The sequence below is a fragment of the Triturus cristatus genome, chromosome 5_2 (assembly GCF_964204655.1).
Source record: "Triturus cristatus chromosome 5_2, aTriCri1.1, whole genome shotgun sequence".
NCBI lineage: Eukaryota > Metazoa > Chordata > Amphibia > Caudata > Salamandridae > Triturus > Triturus cristatus.
Genome location: NC_140588.1, coordinates 757,329,012 through 757,353,630, shown reverse-complemented (window position 1 = coordinate 757,353,630; position 24,619 = coordinate 757,329,012). Strand labels below are relative to the sequence as shown.

Sequence of the window (24,619 nt, the reverse complement as noted above, 5' to 3'; positions counted from 1 at the left end):
GACTAGCATCAGTGTCTCATTCGTTCTCCGTATCATCTCGGAGCTACCAATGATTAGACAACCCAGAACAAGCGACTTAGCGTACTCTCAGGAATGGTGGGAATTAGAAATACCTGTTCGTTATCATTCTCATATCAGTCCACAACAAGAGTAATCAGACACAGTAACGTTTAAAATGTTTATTTTCAACTACGTGCCCTAAGATGCAGTACTTTGGCTAACATAAGCAGACAAATGATTAAAAATAAAACCATCAGCATTGTTACAATACCATAGAAAATGAAGGGAGAAATCATATTACAAATGATAGTGGATTACAACCACCCTCCCTTCACTAGTAAGCTAGTATTATTAAACTAATAGAAGGTCTCTAGGTTAGAATGGGGAACCCCAAACCGTAAATATCAGCTTAGGTGAATCACATCACAGGATCAGCTTTGCTGTGTGTCTAGAAAAGGTCTTCTCCAAAGTGTCTAACTCATGCATGCAAACTGCAATATTAAAAGCACTCGAGTTTCAGATATTTGCAGCTGTGTGCGTGTTCTGGCTAGAGCGTGGGCCGATCAACCTTAATTCAAAAGCATACATTGTTTTTTTGGCCCTGACTGTTTCTGCACACAGTGTACAGTCCAAGGTCACGGTGCACGTCTAGGGATGTGAACAGACCATCCTCATGTGAAGGAAAAGCAAGCAAGCCGTTTTCTTATAACATCTACCTTCAGTGTCGTGTGCAAAAGCAGCAAGATGGCGTTTTAATTCTAAGGCGCTTATGCCAACATAGCAATGTGTGTAACTGTAGCTCCGCCTCCACTACAGTGGGTAGAATGTCTATTACGAAAATGGCGGTACTACCACGGTTTCTATTTCTATTCGCTAACACTCCTGTTGTTCTACCACACTCTGTTTTTTCGGGTGCTGACATCTCTGATGGTTCGTTTAGCTTGGGCTGGGACACATGCTAGAGTCAAGTGGGAGACACTCACACTCCCATACAGCATGGGCGGACTGGGAGTGCCGGATCTAGAGCTGTATTATTGGTCTGCGCAGGGTGCTCATGCTTATCACTGGATAAACGGTCCTACTGATGCCCCACATTTCCAAATAGAGAGGGTAGTTGCGGCCCGACTCCATTGGCAGCGCTTCTGTTCAAGTCTCATGATCGTAAAACAGGGATACTTGATTCTATGAATCCGACAACACATGCTTGGCATAATCTTCTGAAATTACAAGCTGGTACTATACTTTACTCCTATATGACCCCGCTTGACTGGTGTAACTGGTTGCCCCCGCCTAGGGAAAAAGGGGTGGTTATGGCTATGAAAGCTATTAACATCTACACGGTAGGGGAGTTGTTTGACAAAGGCAAAGCAAAATCATGGGACGCCGTGATTCTGGAGGGTGGTACGGCAACTACACTAACCCAATTTCAATTCCACAGGGTAAGACATGCACTAAGGGAAATACTGGGCCCGGAGCTGGAGGAGCAGCCAGAGGAGGTGCCGCTCCCATATGTCAAAGCTGTGTCGCCTGAACGCATGGTCTCAAGAATCTATACTATAGCGCAGGGCTACAGAGCTAACCACGACACCAAGGCTCGACTAGACCTTAACCGGGTAATTGACGACAACTTTGAAGTACTGCTGCAAAAACACAAAACGAAGATCATTAAATGGGTGTCATAGGCCGATACACTTTACATTTTTAAATGGGGTTTATTATACGCCTGAGAGACTCCACAGGTATAAATTACGGGACTCTGCGGCGTGCGAACGCTGTAGAGCGGACCCTGCAGATTTTTATCACCTGGCCTGGTCATGCCCTAGGATAGCGTCTTTCTGTGAATTGATCTTTAAGACACTTGGCAAGGTCACGGACACTACACTTGAACCAGACCCTACGCTTGCTCTATTGGGCTTCTCAAAACATTTACCTAAGGGAATCAGGCGTCTGGTAGATATGGGGCTTCTTATGGCCAGACGTAGGGTCGCGATCTGTTGGTCTCGTGGCCAGATCCCCACCCGGACAGGCTAGACTCACAACATAACATACGGTAGTACGCAAACTGAATATTATGGCGCGTTATTACCTCCCCGCAATCGACCTAAAAACGTCTGGGGGTTTTACCAAGCTTACTTGACTACCAAGACTAACAGCACACACTGCACCGACTCTCCTGAAGTACAGTACGGGTGTAGGTGTCGCATGATATGCGGCTCGGAGCTGACTGGAGTGGGGGACCTGGCCTAAGGACCTTCAGTGTAGGCCACAGATTTATTAAGTATAAGTTGGGAACAAGATTGAACTGCAGTGTAATGGTTAGTGATGTGATCTGTCTAGTGATTATGTGGATACGGAGTATCATGGGTTGCTAGTCCTGTTTTACAGGGCTGATGTTCGTGTATTGTGTCTAACAACAAGAATGCTATATCTCTGATTGGATTTGTATCATCAATACATTTATAAATCAAGAAAATATATAAAAATGTTTGACTCCTCCTTAAATGGCAAGCCATTGTGCATCTTTGTGTGCCTAGCCACTCCCTTTTACTGCTCTTCCTGCACAAGTCTGAAACAGATGCATTTGCTTTGCCATTACTGAATTGCCATCAATGTCCTGTGCACAAAAAGTGTCTACATGTACATGCCTTGACCTGTGCTGCTCTTTACAACATGTCTTCACTACTAGGGTTACTGTAAGGGCAGTTGGCAGGGCTAATGGAGGGCAAGAAGCAAAGTGGGCTGGTTAAGGTAAAAGGGTTAATCAGAGCCCTTAGATGAGAATAGGTCACAGAGGGGGGTAAAAAAGCTGAGCAGCCTGTGATGAGTGGAGGGCAAGGTATCAGCCGTTGATAAGAGAATGATTTGGAAGGGATGAAGTATATGGATGTAGCCTGTGGCGAGACTGAAGTGGGCATAAAACCACTTCTAAGGGGAGGAGAAACTGTAGTAAAATGTGCAAGGGGTACAGAGCCTGAAGTGAAGGTTATGGAATGTGTAGGTAGCGGAATATTAATTCCAGTTTTAGTGCGAACGTATACGCGTAGCAAGGGACTTGTGTACTTTAACAGTAAGTGTGTGAAGCCCCTGTTGTGAGCAAATTGACCAGAAGGGTGATGAACCCTATGAAGAAAAAGTGGAATAGGATTGGGCCCTATAGGAAGTTAGTGGAAAGGCAAATGTTTTATTGCTGATCGCAAGAAAACAGCGCCGCAGGTACTACTTTATAACGAGCGTTTACAAGGGCGAAAAGGCAGGGAAGTCAAGTTTACTTTGGCTTTTACAGTTGACAAGTAATCTGTCCTTGCTAGTCCTTATAGCTTTTTTTTTTTTTTAGAGGAGGTGGCAAAAGTGGATTTCTTTACATGGCTCGAAGATTATTGTAATAATTTATTCCTTGAACAGGTACAGTATTTCAAAAATTCCACACCCCTGCTACTGATTAGCCAAACTAGATAAAAAGTATTATACATGGGGAAACAAATCTGGCAAATAATCAGCGAAAATCTTAGATGCACACCATGCTAAAAGCAACACAGTTAAAGTAAAAATCACTGGATGGGTAAACATACACCCACGACTCAGAGAAGGGTATATGTTTTCAAGAGTTTTATTCATGACTCTATACAAAGGAACCCACGGATCCACAAGCTTGAACCATATATATTTAATGGGAACTGCATTACCTAAGCTGAGACAGGCAAATACGGAACATCTTCACACACACACACTACAAAAGAGGAAATTCTCTTTGGGATATTTAACTAGACCAAGATAGCTTCATATCCGCATTATACAAATATTTAGCACTATCGCTCCTCCATCTACTTCACAAGGTTTATCAAAAGAGGATTCAACAAGGCCAGGTGACCTCAATGTCGGAGTCAACTATAGCCCTCATCTGCAAGGGAGCCGAGGTGATATGGATGGTACAACCAGATCTCCATTCTGAACGTCGATGCAATATAGCAACCCTAAGATTGCATGCATTTATGGGGGAATTGTAACCTGATCTAGACAAGAATGGCAGGTTGGCGACAACAATAAAAAGGGTCTACATCGTAAAGTAAGTCTATCGTGATCACCCTGGAACCTAAAAAAGCAGTAGAAATGATTGACTAGGACTTTATGGCAAACACATTGAGGATAATAGGGCTGGGAGATGGCTTAACTGTCTGGATTCTTGCAGGATATTAAAACCCTATAACCAAGATATGGGCTAATGGGTTACAGACTCAAAGGTTCAACATTACTGGAGACCCATGAGTGTCCACCTCCTCTTTTTCCTAACTGTGGAACTCTTGGCCCAGGGTATTCACGCCAATTCCTAAATTGAGGGAATCAAATTTGGCGTCAGGAAATAAAAATTAATAGATTTGCTTTAGTAGGCATGGCTTTATGTCACAGTAGAGAACTAACCTTTTTTATGTTAAAAAGGACTATTAACTTTAATGTTTGCATCTTCATTAATGCTTCAGATCATTATCAGGTCAGTATCATGGTTGCATATGTTTTAAACAAGAACAAAACCGCATTGTTTTCTTACTGTACCTCTTGTATAAACCGGTTCGGATACCTGGGGATCTGAATGCACGTTTCTGTTGCAGTCGTCTTCTGTTTATTTTTTCCTGCCAATTGTTAACTTTCACAACCTGCATTGACCAGCCTCCCTGGAAGACATTGATGAGTCACAATCTTACAAGCAGATCAGGCAATACAACCTACTATGCAATTCTATAAAAAAAAAAAAAAAAAAAAAATCAAGAGCGTGCAACACAATAGAAAAAGAAAATTGATAATGTAGCTCAAAGCTGCTATTTCCGAGTTCATCTATTTAGAAAGCTCTTAAAACCTTACAAAACTCTGAAAAATTATCAGAAACAGATTACTGTGTATGCTGGCAACTAACATGCTTGGCATCAAACATCATCCAGACACCAACAAAACTCCCCCTCATCCCCACAGCCAATCAAAAACACACCTCAATTCACGGTCCACACCACTACCCAAACCTCCACTCACAGTCTCAAATACGCCTCAACCAGTATTTTATAATAGCACCACTTGATGCCTATTCCAACAAACTACAATCATAGATCATTCAAATGAACCATCCATACTCAGATAGGTCCCTGATTTGGTAAATGATTTGGTAAATGACGTACACTCAAGCTCATACACTACCAGGTCAATCCTGACAAAAAAAAAAAAAATCTACTCATAACCATTGCTCTTCATTGTGAGGTCCCTAATGCTTGTTAGTTGTTGCCACTTATTTGTTCTTCGACCACTCTAGTACTTTTCAATAAATTCGAATTGCTAATTAATAATTCCTGTTGCGACTGGATGGACATCTGGGTTCAACTGAATAAAACAGAAGTACGTGTAAAACCTCACAAACATATTTCTGAATAAAGTGCAGGTTAAAAGAGCTTATGCATAGGGGACAACTTTTATTGTTTTCCTTTTTTAGGAGAAAAAAAGAGAGGGGGAAAAGGAAAAGGATGAAAACTGTCAGTTAAAAATCACAGGACACTATATAAAACGGGAGGCAAAAAAACTGACCTCTTCATACAGGCAAGTTAGCCCTTTCACAGCTGGGGTTTGTGTATCTCTGTGCTAAAGATTTTTTTTTTAAAAATATCACAATCGCTATTAAGATCACTATTAGGTTGTTTAATAACATACTATTCTTTGGTCTCTGTCAATTTATCATTGCAGCTTGAAAACAAAATTAAAAATTGAGACATTTAAATTTAACGAATTGACTCGATATTTTCCCAAATGGACCAACAAATACTAGAATGTAACCAAGGAAATGTTGCCCAGAATATCTAGAGTACAATACCAATCATGTGTGGGTATTTCTAGGCAATACAGTTTGCACGGTTGCTTACATAATAATAATACAGATTACGAAATGTTGGTAGGATCGTTGTTTATGATGCACTGTTCATTTGAGGATATAACAAATGTAGGACTATATCAAAAGCATAAAAACAATCTTCTAATTCTGTATGAACTAAAGAATCCAGACTTCATTCGCTGCACTGGGACAATGCAGCATGACGTTTGTCAGATTTCATTAATTCTTCCCACAAAACATGGCAGTTCCCTTCAGTCTTGCTCACTTGGGAACATATCCATTCCAAGGCTTGACCCAAATGTGTGCACCTCGGGTCGGGATATGGATTTAACAGATATGAGACTATCGCACCACACGTCCTTGCTGCGTATAATTTTCTCCTACTAGGGGGTTTTAACAATCATGCAGAACTATCGGATCCCCACACAAACTACCTCATCACCAGCCTAAATACATTGGGCCTAAAACAACTGGTAACAGGTCCCACCCATATCGCTGGTCACTCCTTAGATCTTTTATTCACAAATTTGCCCAATGTAGTGATCGAACAGTTACTTACAGTTCTATGGTCTGATCACCATGTGATTAGGTTTCACATACACGGGAAAACGACTAAACCGCAACCCAGGAAAGAACCTAAACTGAGTAGACCTTGGAACAAGATAAACTTAGAATCTTTCTCCACTCACTTTATTCCCCTCTCCCCTTCGGATATAACCCAGCCAAACAAGGCAGCTAAAGATCTGGAACTTGCTATCAATACGACACAATCACCCCCACGAAGACAACTAGATGCCCAAATACACCCCCCCCCCCCCAGTACACCCCAGATCTAAAACTTGTTAAACTCGCAGTCAGGAAAGCTGAACGCAAATGGTGTCACACAAAAAACAGACAGCACTACAAAACAATGCATCGGCTCTATATGGACCACATAGCTACAGCCAAAAAAGTTTACTTGGGAAATAGAATAAATAAGGCCTCCAATATACACATAGAGCCGTATAAAACAGTAGAGGAATTCACCAATCCCCCTTCATGCCAGCAACCACTTATTGCGTCCCAGGAGTGAGTCGATTCCCTCTTATCCTTTTTTGTAAACAAGATAAACGACATTCATAAACTGTTTCCCCAACCAACCGACACACCACCTAAACAGATAGCGAATAAGCTTCTTCCCTTGCACACAACCGCCCTCAGAGAATTCCACACTACCCCAGAGGAAGAAGTAGCCCTTACTCTAAACCAGATTAAATCTGGATCACCAGCCGACCCTGCCTCTTCGCACTATCAAGAATCGCACCCGCCCTTCTCCCAAATCTGACCAATATTTTCAATCTCTCACTATCACAATCCACCGTACCTTCACACTGGAAGGAGGCCATAATCAGACCAATCCTAAAAAAGCCATCAGCGGACCCTAAACCGCTTGCAAACTACCAACCCATCTCTCTCCTGCCCCTATTTGGCAAAGTCATGGCATCGTTGGTCAACAATCAACTATATAAACATCTAGAAAACAATCTGTTGGACCCATCTCAATCAGAGTTACAGGCCTTTCATAGCACTGAAACGGCCTTACTCGAGATGGTTGACAATTTGCCATCCTGATTTTGCTTGACTTGTCTGCTGCCTTCGACACCATCTCACATGGCATCGTCTTGGAGCACCTATCGGAGTTTGGTGTTGAGGGCCCAGCATTAAACTGGATCAAGAGCTACCTGACGGACCGGTCCTCTAAGGTCCAAATAGGAAATTTCTCATCTAAGAGCCAGATAATTGACAAGGGAGTCCCCCAGGGATCCATATTAAACCCCACACTTTTCAACCTATATGTGTCCCCATTGGCAAAAATAATCAAAGCACATGGGTTTGAAACAGTGTCATACGCTGACAAGCAGCTGTTAATCACCCTTGGACCAGATCCCACTGATACTAAACTTAGTTTCAAACAATGCATGATGGCCATAAATGATTGGATGACAAACAACCACCTATTACTTAATGCAAGCAAAACTGAAATCATGCTCTTCGGTGATGCACAGAAACTGGACAGATGACTGGTGGCCACCTTCTTTGGGACCCTGCCCCCCGCCTAAATCAGCAGCCCGAAATCTGGGTATAACAATAGACCATAAACTCTCCATGGCAGACGACATTAACAATGTAGTACATACTAGCTACGGTCTAAGGTGTAATCTCAGGAAAATCTTCAAATAGATTCCTCAGTCCTCGCGCATGCCCCTAGTACAGGGACTAATCATTAGCCGTCTAGACTACGGAAATGCACTACTTGCCTCCATAAATGAAGAGCATCTGACAAAACTTCAGGTCTTGCAGAACACTGCGGCAAAGCTAGTCCTAAACCTCCCTCCCCGCACTCCCTCCGCACCCAGTTTGAAAACCCTACACTGGCTCCCCATCAAAAAGAGGATCAAATTCAAATTATGATGTTTGGTCTATATAACACTTAACAGCAAAGGTCCAAAGTATCTATCTAAAAAACTGATAAAATACCAACCAGCCAGAACCCTTCACTCCACCAGTAAACAATTCCTAGCAGGACCAAAAGTACGTACAGTAAGAAATGGGGGAAGATCCTTCTCCAAAATTGCCCCTGAAATATGGAATACGTTGCCTCTGTATCTCCGATTGAAACCTGATCATAAGAGGTTCCGCAAAACCCTTACACCTCTCCTATTTTCTTTGAGTATCTGCTGGCACTGTGAGAGCTACGGGTGATATACGCGCCTAACAAATACCAAATACAAAATATGCACACACTTTGCCATCCAGTTTTGGTCAAAGAACGAGTTTCAGCTTTGAGGTTTCTCATGGTAAACTCCCCTGAAATCCACATGCACCAGGACACAAACTCCTCACTAGATTGTTTCCCCCCCTCCCCCCCCCAACTGTAAATACATCTGTGGAGATGTAAAGAGTAAAGAGGTCTGTGCGCTGGACAAAAAATAGTTACCAATTCTAATTTATACTTTGTATAGCAGAGTCCACGAAGGTGAGAAGGGCAAATGTGCATCTGTAACACTACATGCTGCTGACTGTTTAAACATGTGTAGCAGTAGGACACGTTGTGCATAAGCTGAATAGCAGTATGTAACCTCAAATGCTGTGAATTGCAAACAGAGGTTGAATGCATGTGGAGAAAGATTTTAGTATGGTCTGCCCATCTTATGTTCTTAACTGGGAAAAATGTCCACAGAACAGTGCTTAGTTAATGTGTGGACGGAAGTTAGTTTATTAGCCTTACAAATACCTACTACTGTGGATACTAACCAGGACACTTCGTGGCTCCTTATTTTCTCCAATTATTTTCCTAATAAACTGAGTACAGTCTAGGTAACACATGATAGCCTTTTGTACACTAAGGTACGTTATTTTTATTTTTCACTAGTGATTGTGGTTATAGGAACAAAAGGAGCCACCTCTATAGATAGACATGAAATGGCAGAGCGACTTTTGGCAGAAAAAGAGGAATTTGCGCTGTACAACTGTCTTGCGTATCTGCAACAATGGTTCCTTGACTGACAAAACTAGAAGTTCATCAACTCTACAGAGGAGCGTTAGCCACAAAAAAGGCTACATTTCAAGCGAGGAAGAAGGAGTAGTTTCTTACCTGTAACTCCAGTTCTGTAGTAGGGGTATCTCTGTAATAGTCATAATCTAGGAATAGTCCCGCCCATGTGCGGGGACCCAGGAGCAATCAAAATATCTCTTAAGCTGTCCTGCATTTGCAAACCTGCAAAGACACTTAAGAGAGACAAAATAATACAGCCTAATAACAACATGGCTGCACTGGCCAACACTTCCTCTGAAGTGAACACAAAAGCCAAAATAAAGTTTAAATGTCATTTTTATTCACATCTGACATGTTCCTTTATTGTATCACACTCCCTTCACCAAAATCCCTTTAAACAATAGAGAGGAAGGGGTGGACAGACAAGCCCTATAGGCTGTCATTATGTGTCTGCTAAAGGGATACCGTGCCTTTAAGGAACTCTCCAGAGACCCCCGGTATCCCAGGATGCACAGCCAAAGCAAGTTACTTTCAGTTCTTTTTGAAGGTGTATAACAACAGGCCTGATACTGCCAGGTTTACTCCATCGGGGAGGAGGGAGGGTCGCTTATGACTATAACAGAGATACCCCTACTACAGAACTGGAGTTACAGGTAAGAAACTACTCCTTCTGTAGTAGGGGATCTCTGTGTATAGTCATAATCTATGAATAGAATGGCAAGCCCATCCCAACCAACAAACAGCGGTGGAGTAAAAACCAAACACCAACAAATTACTGTGCAAACAAATTCCTCAGCGAAGCCTGTCCAACCTGCGCATCTGCCCTAGCATCAGAATCCAGGCAGTAATGCTTTGTAAACGTATGGACCGACTTCCAGGTGGCAGCCTTACAAATGTCAGCAATTGGAACATTCCTAAGCAAAGCGGTAGTCGCTGCTTAGCCCCTAGTCGAATGCGCTGTAGGCTTACCCCCTAACGTCTTATTAGCTTTCTGATAACAAAGCTGAATACAGGACACAATCCATCTGGAGATGGACTGTTTTGAGGTAGCTAGACCAGTTCTCACTGAACCATAATTTACAAACAGTTGATCCGACCTGCGGATGTCTTTTGTCTTATCTAGATAGAATTTCAACACCCTACGCACATCTAGTGAATGCAGAGACCTCTCCGCCGGAGAGGAGGGATGCTGAAAAAATGTAGGCAAAGTTATCATTTGATTTACATGGAAATCAGATATTACCTTAGGTAAAAACTTAGGATGAGTACGCATTACCACTTTAGAAGCATGGAATACAGTATACGGCTCTTGACAACACAAAGCCTGAATCTCACTTACCCTCCTGGCCGATGTAATGGCCACAAGGAAGGCGGCCTTCCAGCACAAATGCTGCAGAGAAGCCTTATGAATAGGCTCAAAAGGCTCCCTCATCAATCTGGACAACACCACGTTCAATTCCCATGGTGGAGAAGGTCGTCTAACAGGGGGAAACACCTTACGCAAACCCTCCAAAAAATCTTTAATCACAGGGATTTGAAAAAATGAGGTTTAGGAAGGGCCCTTTCTATACGCAGTCAAGGCTGCGAGATGAACCTTAATAGACTGAAAATTAAGCCCAGATTGAGCTAACTGCAGCAGATAAGGCAAAATCACATCCTCTTTACAGGAGGTAGGGTCAATGTCCTTTGTCTTGCACCATAAGCAGAATCTCTTCCACTTATAGGCGTAAGAAGTCCTCGTAGACAGTCTCTTCGCCTCTTTCAAGATCTCCATACAGTCCTGAGGTAGGTTCAAGTGTCCATACTGTACTAGCTCAGGAGCCATGCTGCCAAACTCAAGGACGAGAGATTGGGGTGAACCATCTGTCCTCCGAACTTCGTGAGAAGGTCCGGCCGACACGGCAGGCGCCGGTGTGGCAGAACAGACCGGTGAAGAAGGTCGGTGAACCACCATTGCCTCGGACACTCTGGAGCAATCAGGATCATCCTGGCTCTGGATTGCGACAGCTTGATCAGCACCGCCGGAATCAGGGGAATGGGTGGAAAGGCGTAGAGAAAGATGTTGGACCAGCTGATCCATAGGGCATTCCCCAGTGTCCCTGGTTGGTAATACCTGGATGCGAAGTCGCGGCATTTGCTGTTTTCTGCCGTAGCGAACAGATCGATGTCCGGAGTGCCCCACTCTGTGAAGACGTCTCTTAGCACGTCGTCGTTTAGCACCCACTCGTGATTTTCTTGCACGAGCCTGCTGAGCGCATCGGCTTGGGCATTCTGCACTCCCGGCAGGTGGGTTGCCGTGATCGTGAGGTTCCTGGCCACCAGCCAATTCCAGATCGTCTGTGCCTCCCGAGACAGCGTGCGTGAACGGGAGCCCCCCTGCTTGTTGAGGTAATACATGGTAGTAGTATTGTCTGTCTGAACTAGCAGGGAGTTCGTCGTGAAGGAGGGATGGAACGCCTTCAGGGCCAAGTGTACCGCTCGGAGTTCCAAAAAGTTGATGTGGTAAGTCATCTCCGTCTGTGACCATATCCCCTGAATCTGAAGAGGGCCCGAATGCGCTCCCCAGCCCTGGAGAGACGCATCGGTCACTATGGTCTGGGACGGAATATCCTTGTGAAAGGGAGTCCCCTTGCAAACATTCTCTGAGGAGCACCACCATTTCAGAGATTGGAGAGCGTGTTGGGACAGATGAATCGTGTCCTCCCAACGCCCCCGCCTCTGGTCCCATTGATCCTCCAGACACTCCTGCAGGGGCCGCATATGCAGACGTGCATTGGGGGTGAGAAAGATGCAGGAAGCCATCGACCCCAGTAAGGAGGACACCGTCCTCACTGTAGGAGAGTGGGCTGAGAGGAGGTGCAGGGCCTTCCCACGGATCGATAAGCGTCTCTCCTCCGAAGGACACACGCTTGCGGTCAAGGTATTGACTGAGGCCCCCCAAGTACTGGAGACACTGCACAGGGATCGGTACTGACTTTGACATGTTGATGTGCAGCCCCAGGCGATGAAGCAAGGCAGCTGTCCTGTTGAAATGACACTGGGCTTCCTGGTACGTGGAAGCTTTGATCAGCCAATCGTCCAGGTATGGATACACAAACACTTTGTTCTTCCGCAAGTGTGCTGCCACCACTGCCATGCACTTGGAGAACGTCCGTGGGGCAGACTTCAGACCAAACGGGAGTACTGTATACTGGTAATGGTTGTTGCCTACCAGAAACCTCAGGAACTGGCGATGCTTTGGTGCGATCGGCACATGAAAGTAAGCGTCCTGCAGATCTATGGCGCACAGCCAGTCTCCTCGATGCAACTGAGGGTAAATCTGATGCAGGGACAACATACGGAACTTTTCTCTGCGGATCCACTTGTTTGCTTGACGCAGATCTAGAATAGGCCTGAACTCGTTCTTGTCCTTTTTTCGGACGAGAAAGAACCTGGAGTAAAGGCCTTTTCCTCTTTGCCTCAAAGGAACAGCTTCTATGGCCTTCTTTGTCAACAGAACGTCCACCTCCCGCACCATGTAGGGAGAGCGCACTGGTGGAATCTGTGGAGGCGGGCTGGTGAAACGAAGACTGTATCCATTGCAAACAATATTCAGCACCCACTTGTCCTGAGTTATTGTCCTCCACTCTGCCAGGTAGCGTTGAATACTTCCCCCCCCCACCGGAGCGGGTAACGGATGAGGGGGGACGTAATCCTTCAGGGCTTCGACCCGGCCAGGCCTTTGTTCCCCGACGAGGATTGATGCTGACCTCTGCCCCTCTGGCGCTTTTGAAAGGACTGCCTGGGGAACTGTTGTTGTTGTTGCTGGTGCTGTTGCTGGTGACCAGACTGACGCCCTTGACCTCGTTGCTTCGAATAGCGCCTGCCATAGGAGCGGAACGACCTCTTCTGCTCCTTGGGTCTTTAAAACCCCACGGCTTTCAGGGTTTCCGCTTCGGCCTTCATGCGGGCCATCTCGTCATCCGCATGAGACCCGAACAGCGTCGCGCCGGAGAAAGGCAAATTGGCAATCTTCTGCTGCGCCTCAGGCTTCAGAGAGGTGAGCCTCAGCCAGGAATGCCTCCTCATGTGTACCCCGTGACAGTACCCATGGGCCGCCAGCAACGACACATCCCCCACAGCACTGATGATCTGGTTGGAGACCATCATGCCCTCGTTCAGAACCTCCTGGAAGTCCTCCCTTTTATCCCTAGGCAGGGAGGCAGCAAACTGTTGCAAGGAGTCCCAGAGTGACCGGTCATAGCGACCCAACAGAGCGGAGGCGCTAGCAGCCTTCATCGTGGTGGCCGACGTGGAGCACACTCTCCTCCCCAAGGAGTCCATCTTGCGACTCTCCTTATCCGGAGGGGCCGTGGAAGAAGGCGTCGTAGAGTGTTGTTTACGAGACGCAACCACAATGACAGAGTCCGGGGGAGGGTCCACCCTGAGGAACGCCGGGTCCGAATCAGGGGCCCTGTACTTTTTCTGCAACCTTGAGGGAGCAGACTTCACCACGGCAGGTGTCAAGAAGACCTCCATGGCTGGCTCCTCCAACCCCGGGACCAAAGGAAGAAGGGGGCGTGACAGATGAGCCTTGTGCAATGTCTCAAAGATCACCGAGGTAGTGGGAACCGGGACTGCTACCGAGATCCCCAATTTCGCCGCCCCCCTCATCAGCACCTCCTGGAACGTGGCAACATCATCCACCGGCGAGATTCGGGTAGGCGGTGTCTCCGACAGCGAGGGAGAGAAACGTCCAGTGCCAGAAGAGTCCGTCCTCGTGCCTCTGGAACGAGATCTATATCTCCGCCGTCCGTGTCTGGTGCGAGTGGACGACCTGCGTCTACTCCGTGACCTCCGTCGAGAGCGAGACCTCGGTCTTCGTGGAGCCTTAGGAGTCGCCGGTCGCCGAGGAGACGGCGGGAGCTGTGGCATCGGCGGCGTAGGTTGCTTAGGAGGAGGAGGAGGAGGCAGAGGAGGAGGAGGAGGAGGAGGAGGAGTAGGCGGTGGAGGAGGAGGAGGTGGTGGTGTAGGAGGACGCTGAGGCAGCGGCTGAGAGAGAGGCTGCGGGGCTCCATCGCTCCGTGCAGGAGAACCCGGACCAGCACTGTCCGGACTCTCGTCCACCCTTCTCCTCTTGGCGGGCCTGTCCTGTGTCGAAACGCACGAGGGGGAGCGCCGTCGTCTCCTAGATCCACGACTGGAAATCGCGATCACCGAAGACGTGTTACCAGTCGTCCTCTACGTCGAACTGAACGTCGACCTCGTACGGTGTCTCTTCGCCGATCGCCGTCCCCCCCTCGACGAACGGCCTCTCGACGTCGAGCGGTGTCTCCTCGACGTCTACCTTCTTCGCCCCGCCGGCGAGCCATGCCTCGACGTCGATCTCCTCCTTCTTCTCGACGTCAATCTCCGTCGCCTCGACGGCGGTCGGTGCCTCGACGGCGATCTGTGCCTCGACGGCGATCTGTGCCTCGACGGCGATCTGTGCCTCGACGGCGATCTGTGCCTCGACGGCGATCTGTGCCTCGACGGCGATCTGTGCCTCGACGGCGATCTGTGCCTCGACGGCGATCTGTGCCTCGACGGCGATCTGTGCCTCGACGGCAGTCGTCGGTGTCGATGTCGTCAGCGTCGAGCCAAGAGTAGATGGCTGTCCACGGGGCTCGGCGCGACGTCGATGGTGTGTCGACGTCGACCGCTGAATCTTCGACGGCGACCCGGTCCCGGGTCTCGCCGGCCCCTCTCTCGACGTCGAACGCCGAGATCCAGAGCCCTGGATCGACGGCGAACATACCGTGGCTTTATCCCTCGCAGTCGACGTCATCGCCTTCGACGTCGAACGCGACCTACCAGCCGGTAGGCGCCGTTTCTGCCCGGAGGTCCCTCCAGTGGCTGAAGCATGGGCAGAGGAAGGGGGAGGAGATCCTCCGTGCCCCGAAGTCCCACCTGTCCTCCGCTCCTCTTGTCCCTGGAGGCGAATCTTCTCCCTGTCCCTCATGGTCCTCTTGGAGAAGGTCTTGCAGATGGCACACGCAGCAGGGACATGCGAGGATGACAAGCAGAGGATGCAGACATCATGTGGGTCCGTCTTGGCCTTCTTCCTCCCACATTCAGGGCACTTATCAAATAAAGCCATGTTAAAAGTGGCCAAACTGCCCCAAATTGCAGGATGCAGTAGAGGAAGGCGCTAGACGTCGAGTGAACAAACTATTTTTCCAAAAATATCAAAATGTATCCAAATATCCACCCAAAGGGTAGAGCTCAAGCTCCAGGGTCCTGCAAGCAGGAGCCGGAAAAAAGAACTGAAAGTAACTTGATTTGGCTGTGCATCTTGGGATACCGGGGGTCTCTGGAGAGTTCCTTAAAGGCACGGTATCCCTTTAGCAGATACATAATGACAGCCTATAGGGCTTGTCTGTCCACCCCTTCCTCTCTATTGTTTAAAGGGATTTTGGTGAAGGGAGTGTGATACAATAAAGGAACATGTCAGATGTGAATAAAAATGACATTTAAACTTTATTTTGGCTTTTGTGTTCACTTCAGAGGAAGTGTTGGCCAGTGCAGCCATGTTGTTATTAGGCTGTATTATTTTGTCTGTCTCTTAAGTGTCTTTGCAGGTTTGCAAATGCAGGACAGCTTAAGAGATATTTTGATTGCTCCGGGGTCCCCGCACATGGGCGGGACTATTCATAGATTATGACTTTACACAGAGATCCCCTACTACAGAACTGCAGTTGACAAAAGTGGAGAGGCTCTTACACGCCTAGTGAGGACAGATAATATTAAGGTCCCAAGACGGAATGTGGGCATTCACAGTGGAATTATTCTTTTAAGACCATCCAAGAAGTCCTTAATGATAATTTTAAAAACTGACTGATGCCCTTTATTTTGCAAGTATTCAGCTACTGCTGCTAATGTACTTGGAGGCTCGCTCTAACTTTAGTAGATAAAACAGAGTACAGCCCATGTCCTTTACACCAGTCGTTAACGTAGTTAAGGGCTCACTGACACAACTGAATAGTAAATAAAAGTGTTTCCATTTAGCTGCATAGCATTAATGTGTGGTAGGTTTTATGGGTTTTTTTTCCATGTACAAATATCCAAACTCGAAGACTTCAGGTGACAAACTAAAGACTGAGCAACTTAAGGTTAGGATGCACTAACCACCCAGGAAGTTAACTGAGCAAGGCTGAGAACAGTTGCAGCTTTTCATGTGGATGAAAGGACATCTCAATGTACAGAGTACCGAGGCTGACGGACCCACAGTGGGGTGATGGGAATTCGTTTTGCTAGAAATTGCCTAATTTTGTGGACCACATAAGGAATAAGTGGCAGCGGGGAAAAGGTGGTCCTGCTGAGGAGATTGATGTTCACCACAGGGAAGTGCACTGCCAGCAATTTTATTTGCGGACACAGCATCAGATGCCAAATTGTTTAGTGTTAATTTGGGAAATTTGTGAATTGTGTGCCCTCTTTCTTTTATATGTAATACAGGTTGGTCATATTGTCTGCTCGAATCAGGACCACTTTGTTTCACAGTATGGTTTGGAAGTTTGGTGAGTTCAAACACACTAATGTGGAGGAGCCATTGCTACGAAGACCACTGTCCCTGAATGAAAAGGGTGCATAAATGGGCACCTCAACATGTGAGACCAGTCTCTGCTGATGGTTAGTTGCAGCTGTGGGTCGAGAAATTATCTTCGATAAGTTTTTGTTGGTCCACCAGTTTGTGATGAACACGGGGCTCCACCAACACTAGACCCTCCCAGTCCTTTTGACATTTGTCAGGCAAGATATTCCTCTAAAGCAGTGGTTTCCAAACTTTTTAGAAACAAACCACTTTTTAGAATAACAAACTTTCACATCCCATCTACCTAACATAAATATGAGGAGGGTTGGTTTTGGATGTAACCAAAGCATCCTGTGGTACCGCAGTCAATTACAGATTCCACATTCTATTGAAATTGCCACTAAATTTGCACAGACATACTATTTTACTGAAACTATATAGCACACAAAATGTATGTGTAAATAGTTTTTTCTTTTTGAAAATTAATCATTTGTGCATCTTCAAGTAAGCTTCTTTAATTGTTTTGCGCCTTTGAAAATCTCGGTTTGCAGCACACATTTCAGAATTACAAAAAAGGGCTTCATTAGGTCTCGCTTAGGTAGCGCATGCGCTGCCTCTACAAGGCATCAAGTAATCTGTATATGTTAGCAAGCAGCCTGTAGTTTCTCCTGCCGCTTGCCATTTGGTGAATGCTGGCACAGCTCCTGTTAGCTGGCTTTTTACTTTCTGTTGATGTCAAACTGACTTCCGTGTAGTCCGGAAGCAGCGGCCACCAACTACAGTTTTCATCCGCTAGATCGCATTTTTTTTTTGTCACGCATCTCTGCCCAACGCAAACATGGCAGCGGCGCATGCGCGTTCTACACCATATTCAGTGCTGTACTAATAGGCCCTGCGACATTGTGTGTTTGAACCTGGGCCCAGCTGGTGTCTGTCACGAAGGTTGCTTTGCCTGCACCTAATGGACCACACGGATCACCTCTATGGCTCGGTGCGCGTGTCTGCGCACAGCTGTTGACTGCCATGGGGTCTCCATTGCTAGCTGATTGCAGGATACTGAGAGCCGCCTGCGATTCACCGCATCCCGCCTGTGAGCTAGAAAGCGCTGTGTGTGTCACCGCTGCAGAGGAAGCGCTGGCAGCGTTGCACCCCGCCCAGCAGTACGTCGACAACCGGAAGAGGAGCTGCACTCGAAGTTGGGAAGGCTGCCCCGATCCCTCCGTGAGGCACCTTAGAGGGAGGAGAAGTCCCGTCTGCCGATCGCCCCGGGGAGGGCCGCAGTACCAGAATAGCTCCCCAGGTAAAAATCTAACTGCATTGCCGCTTCGCATATCCTTAGCGGGTTGGAAGCTAACGGGTCTGCTGAGGGTGGCTTGTATGACCAGGGATTATTGTGGACACTTATTTTGACTGCAGGCCTGCCTCAGACCGTGCCAGCATTGCGCCAGGGAGAAGCACAGCCCGTCCTGTTGTTGGCATTTGGTTTTGTCACGCCTGGTGGGCAGAGTTCACCGCGCACCGATAGTCCGTATCGAGGGCTGGGGATCGTGCGTGGTTTTAGAAAGCTAAAACAGTCCTTTACAAGAGTAACCTTGACTTCACCAAGTGCCGTATTCCTAATCAGATCATTTTTGCTCAAGTTACTGGCCAAATACGTCTGGAACAGTCTTTTATTGTGCTTGGATGCTGGTTTGGAAGTGGTACAGATGTGATTGAGTGTCAGAGTGAAGGTGTTGATGTACGCATGTGTGCGTCTGTTAATCCGTGTGAGCGTGTCTGTGTCCGTATTCAGATGTGTTTGTGTGCGTGTCCGTATACAGATGTGTTTGTGTGCGTGTGTCTGTATACTGATGTGTTTGCGTGAGCCTGTCTCTGTCCGTATACAGGAGAGTTTGTGTGCCTGTTTCAGTATGCAGATGCGTTTGTGTGCGTATATCAGTGTCAGAAAGCAGGCTGGCTGTGTCAGTGCCTGCAGGCGGTAGTCTGTGTCAGACAGTAGGTGTATGTGTTTGCACTTGTATTCCGCCACTGATAATGTGCATCAATCCTTCTGAAAGTGTGAGAGCCCCCGTGACGCGCTGTTTTTAGGTCCCAGGGAGGGTTAGGGGTGTTTGAATCCTCAATGCGTCTTGTGCTGTCCTTTTTACAGCTGCTTCTCGTCGCTCTCACTGACACATGATAACTGTTGACTGAAATGGCTAGCAAAGGCTTTCGTGGCTACACGATATAAATAATAGTTATCACAAGTAGTGAAAGGTGCACGCCCCTTCAGGGGTGCAGCGTTGGAAGAGAATAAGTTACTACTGGCCATGGAGGTGAATAGCTGTGCCTAACACCTATGGAGAAGCATCAGTGCTTAATTTGATCTGGTGGTTTCCGGTGCTCCGGCACTTATGACAATCCGGCACATGGTGGTGCTGTTCGTCTTATTTTGGAAAGAGCACAACAGCAATTGGTTAATAATTCTACATAGATTAACAATGAATAACACCGTCCCCACAAGCCATTCTTATAGCTTTCAGTGGCCTGGGATAGTCTGAAGTGTCACACTTGTAGAAGTGTCATAGTTAGTAACTGTCCTGCTATGGGTATTGGCAGCGCCGGCGGATGCAATGTGTGGTGCCTCCTGAAAAGGGCCCTGGCACATCTTTGTTTACAAATTAAGCACTGCCAAGACCTCTCCTACAACTTGACAGAACAGGGATGGATGCCCCAAACCCAAGTTTGTCAGTCCCCCTGCCTCATTTAGAGGGCCAGAAAGCACCTTTCCATTGGACACACAGTCAGCTCAGGCGCAAGTAATCAATATGTGTTGGCGAGCAGCCGGTAGTTTCTCCTGCCACTTGCCATTTGGTGAATGTTGGCACAGCTTCTGTTAGCTGGCTTTTTACTGGCTGTTGATGTCAAACTTCACACCGCACAATTCCACAACTAACAATTCGAACACGACCCATATAATTCCACTCCACCCAACATACCCCACTACACTCCAAACCAAAACACATAGGTAAAAGACATTGTCATTTACAATGACAATCGCACTAACGCCTACAAATGCAAGACCTATTGCATTGCAAATACTTGTTTTCGATTTCCTAACTGCTGGGAGCATACAGTTTATTTACAGGTATTTACATTTTGATGTATATTGCAGAAAATATCCCACATTGTCACATAATTCACTCCTCTCACTTTGCCGACAAAGAAAGAAAAGTAAACACCAAACCCCTTGTTGAAAGAATAAAGCAGCATTACAATTGATCGCGGTCTTTGGATCATGCAAATGTGACAAGTTAAACAGAGAATTTAAAAGCATCTTTATGTATGGCACTAACTTTTTGCGGCCCACCAAATACCAGCTTGTGACCCACAGTTTGGGAAATACAGCTCAAAAGGGCACAAATATAATCTTGAATTCAGAGCTAGAGGAATAATTAACACCATTATTCACAACAGTTTAGTTATTGAATAAAAATACTTTATTCGGCTCAAAGCCATAAAAGCAAAATACAGATACATTAAATAAAAACATACACATTCAATACAGGAGAATAAAAACAGGCATAAAATTACAGCATTACAAAGGAACTCTGCCACTTCCATATGGTAAGTGCACTCGATAAGCATATATCAGTTGAAAATTTCTCAACGGTATACCAAAGTAGCATGATGATTTCTAATATTTGCATTGCGTGGGTGAGGGACCAAAAAAAACCTGCGCAGGACGCTATAAATTGTGCAAAATAAAGTGGTTTGTGCTTTAGGATTGATCACAATGGAGAGTAAATCAAACCACCTGCCCCGAATTGGAAAAGTAATAAAAAAAATGCACAACACAAAGTCTAAAACGAGTGATATCAAATCTGTATTGAGAATCTTTGATAATAAAATAAGTTCCTTACCTGTAACTGTAGTTCTCCAGTATTGCCCTCTTTCATAGATTCATAAGCTTGAATTATTTCCCTTCGCCAAAGTGGGAGTCCCACAGTACCATAAAGCAGTTTATAACATTACCATAGCCTATAATGGCAATGAAACAATCACTTGAATAACCTATTCCTATCCATTAAAAGGAACAGAACTAGAGTCAATCAATCAATAGTTCTTTATTCGGTGGTTAAAAACCATCATAAAAGAGTACATATATATACAAATTAAGAAAAATATTAAATCATTTACAAGAACAATGACTGTGACTATATACATAGAGTAATTCCTTATTCGCAATGCGAACATAAAAATATAAAATCACAATAACAGTTAGGGGATCCTGTAAAATTCATAAATGCAACTAACCTCTAGTTACCCTAAGTCTTAGTGCAAATTTCAGGAAACTAATAACGGAGCACAAAGTTAACGGGTCGCTGGCCCTCTGTAAAAAGATCAATGCATCTTTGGCACGAGTGAACCTGGCCTTTTTTTAAATTTCCTTTAAAAATCTACGTCTTGGAGTTGCGTACAGAGGACATAGGAGTACAAAATGAAGGGTGTCCTGCAGAGACATATTGTCGCAGCCGCAGGCACCCTTCTGCTCAATTGAATGACTAAAACCCGCTGGTTCAGCTAACAAAAATGGTAAAAAATTGAGCCTAAAACGTGACATTAAAAACCTTTCTTGGGCGTTATACAAAACACAAAGGTAAGGTTCAATCCCATCGTTGGTTTCAAGTCTGCTGTGGGTGCTTACTGACGATTTGGCCCCTTCCACTGTGGATCTGACAAGAGATCTTTGGTCCCAAAAATTCCTCTTGAGGGTCTGCTTGTCCTGTAGAGTAATCCCTGAAGGGTTTAAATACAGATCCTTGCGACCCATACTATCCAAACTGGATTTCACGTAGTTCAACCATGGTATATTCAAGCTTTTATCCCTCCCTAGGCAATCTATTAGAATCTGCCTACTTAATGCGGCTTCCGGATTAAGCCAGATTTTCAGCCACGCCAGGATTGGTCTAAATTTGATTAAAACCTCTATGTAGGGTCGTCCTAGTTCTCTATGGGCTATGAGTGCAGGTGTGCAGTTGGGAACTTTCAGGATTGAGCGAAGAATTTTATTCTCTACCCTTTGCAGTGGGTCAAGGTTTATGAAACCCCATACTTCTGAACCATACATGGCTTTAGGGCAGCACATGGAGCCATAAAGGTTCATTGATTGTTCCGGGGACCAACGCCCAACTCTCCTCCCGTAGCCTGCTATTGCCCCAGTTGATGACACCAGTTTGCCACACCTTCTGGGGCAAAATTCAAGGACTCATCAAACAACACACCTAAATATGAAAAGGATTGCACCCTGTCTAGCGTGTGATTCCCAATTCTGTAAGCAAAGCTGGTCCATGGTTTGTGACCTACTGTCATCACATAGGATTTTTTTAAATTAACAGACAGGTCCAGTGCACCCATAAATTCGACAAATCCGTTAATTAAAATCTGCAGGCTCTTAGGGGTGCGCGCCAGAAGAACCGCGTCATCGGCGTACAGCAGAACAGGGATATTGCGTGTTCCTACCCTTGGACAATCTGCTTTTAAATTAATTAGAGACTGTTCTAAGCTATTGATATATAGCGAAAATAAAAAAGGGGCCAGTATACATCCCTGCCTGACACCACTAGTGCATTTAAAAGAATCAGTCAGCCCCCCTTCGATGTTATAACGCACTCTGGCGGAAGTCTCTATGCAATTCCCTCAGAATGCAAATTATACCTGGGTCAATTCCTAGGTGACTCAGCATTGCCCATAGCTTGTTCCTGTTTACGTGGTCAAATGCCGCAGCCAAGTCCATGAATCCCAAGTATATAGCTTCTTTACTGGTTTTCGTGTATTTGGCGACCAACATATAGAGGTTCAGGCATTGGTCACTAGTGGACCTGCCGGACCGAAAGCCATACTGAATGTCCGAAATGATATTATCATCCGCCCAGTCAGTCGATTCAGAATAGCTCTTCCTAGGATTTTAGCTGATACATCTATCAAGGAGATGGGGCGATAACATTGGGGGTTATCTCTGTCACCCTTTTTAAAAATGAGCACTATAATGGCCGTCGACCAGGACCTAGGCAAACCTACCACAATGGCTGCATTTATCACTCTGGTTAAAATGGGGGCCCATAATTCCACGTTACTTAAAAACAGATCCGGGGGCTCCCATCCGGTCCCGGGGCTTTATTTTTGGTTAATCCCTCCATGCCCAGGGCTATTTCTTCCAGTGTAAACTCCAGGGTCTGTCCCTGCGTAACCCCCCTCCTCTCCTCTGTATTATCCGCCTCCCCATGGTTATACAAGCCCTCAAAATGCGCTGTCCACTGCTCCGGTAGAATATTTGTGGCGGCCGAGGGAGAGTTTTTGTCTTGGAAGCAAGGGGTGTTTATTATTTTCCAAAATTCCGTTATGTCCCTTTTTTCAGAGGCCTCCCTCAAAGCCGCCCACGCTTCCCCCTGCAGTGCTGTTTTCCTTCTTTTAAGTTCCTTCCTATAGTTTAATCTACATTTGTGGACTTTTGATGGGTCCCTAGGGGTACTGCTGAGGGCTTTTTTCAACTTTCTCAGGGCTCGTGAACAGTCCCCATCAAACCATCTTGGGGAATTTGAGTTGGTCTTTATTGGGGCCTTACTCCGCAATAATCCATCCACCAGATTGGTTATTTGAGCAAAAGCTTGTATTAAGCTAGTCCCCTCAACTGAAAAATCTAAACATTTATCGATGCATGATTTACCTTTGTCCAATAGGGACCGGTAAAATCTTTCACCGTCTAGTTTCGCCCATCTCAGTCTTCTACCTTGGTCCATTACTTTCACGGAGATACCCTCAACTGGGATCATCTTGTGTTTAGCCAGGTAGAGAAACTCCATGACCAGGGGATTGTGGTCGCTGAAGGGACTCCACTCAATTCCTACTGTAATAATACGGTGCTTTAAGCATCTGGGGACAAAAATATAGTCAATATAAGAGGAGCACCCTCTGCCTTTAAAGGTGGGTGGGAGAGTGCCATCTGGCCCCAGTGGAATTAAGTCAATCGTGTGCTCCAAATCGTAAGATAAAAGGAGCTTTCCTAATTCTGCACCGTTAGGTGAGTGGCTAAAATGTGGACCTTTTTCCACTGGGCATTGTGACCAGTTTGTATTAATAGGAAACAGTAAGGGGCATAAATGGCAATTCAGATCACCCATTACTATTGTCATTGAGGTCACAGTGCTATTAACGGGCGCCAGCTCTTGGCTCAATCTGTGATCTAGTTCCCCCGAAGTAGGTCTATCATTTCCTGAAGAGCCCGTATTATACACATTAAACAACACTAACCTTGACCCTTTATTCCTAACTCTCAGAGCTTGGATATTCCAACCAAACCAGTCCACAGTGGACCAGGTGCCTTCTATTTTTAAGTCTGCATATATAGACAATCCTCCTTTGGCACGACCTGAGGAGGTTTTTTGTGCTGGTATAAAAAAACATTTATATCCTGCCATATGGAATTGGGAGTTATCTGTACCAAGTTTCTTGCAGGCAGATTATGTGGAAATGGGCCATGTAATGTCTCCAATCCACATTCTCGAATTTACCTGCCAGGCCAGCTATGTTCCATGAGATTATTCTCAGTCCCTCTTCCACTCTGTTGTCGTGCCTTAACCCGGAGATCCCTTGAGAAATGTGATGCAGCCCAGTTTTTGACCTGTTTAAG

General features: G+C 45.9%; 1 protein-coding gene across 2 annotated transcripts in view; it reads right to left on the bottom strand.

Annotated features, from left to right (window-relative positions):
- Window positions 1–24,619, bottom strand: part of LOC146829228 (UAP56-interacting factor-like) — an 801,405-nt gene that overhangs the window by 595,082 nt on the left and 181,704 nt on the right. For both annotated transcript variants that reach the window (XR_014962204.1, XM_085607860.1), the window contains exon 4: window positions 4,549–4,667. Coding sequence is in view for 1 of the 2 variants with exons in the window: in XM_085607860.1 (XP_085463986.1) it covers window positions 4,549–4,667 (119 nt within the window). In the remaining variant the exon portion in view is untranslated. The remainder of the gene's footprint in view (window positions 1–4,548; window positions 4,668–24,619) is intronic.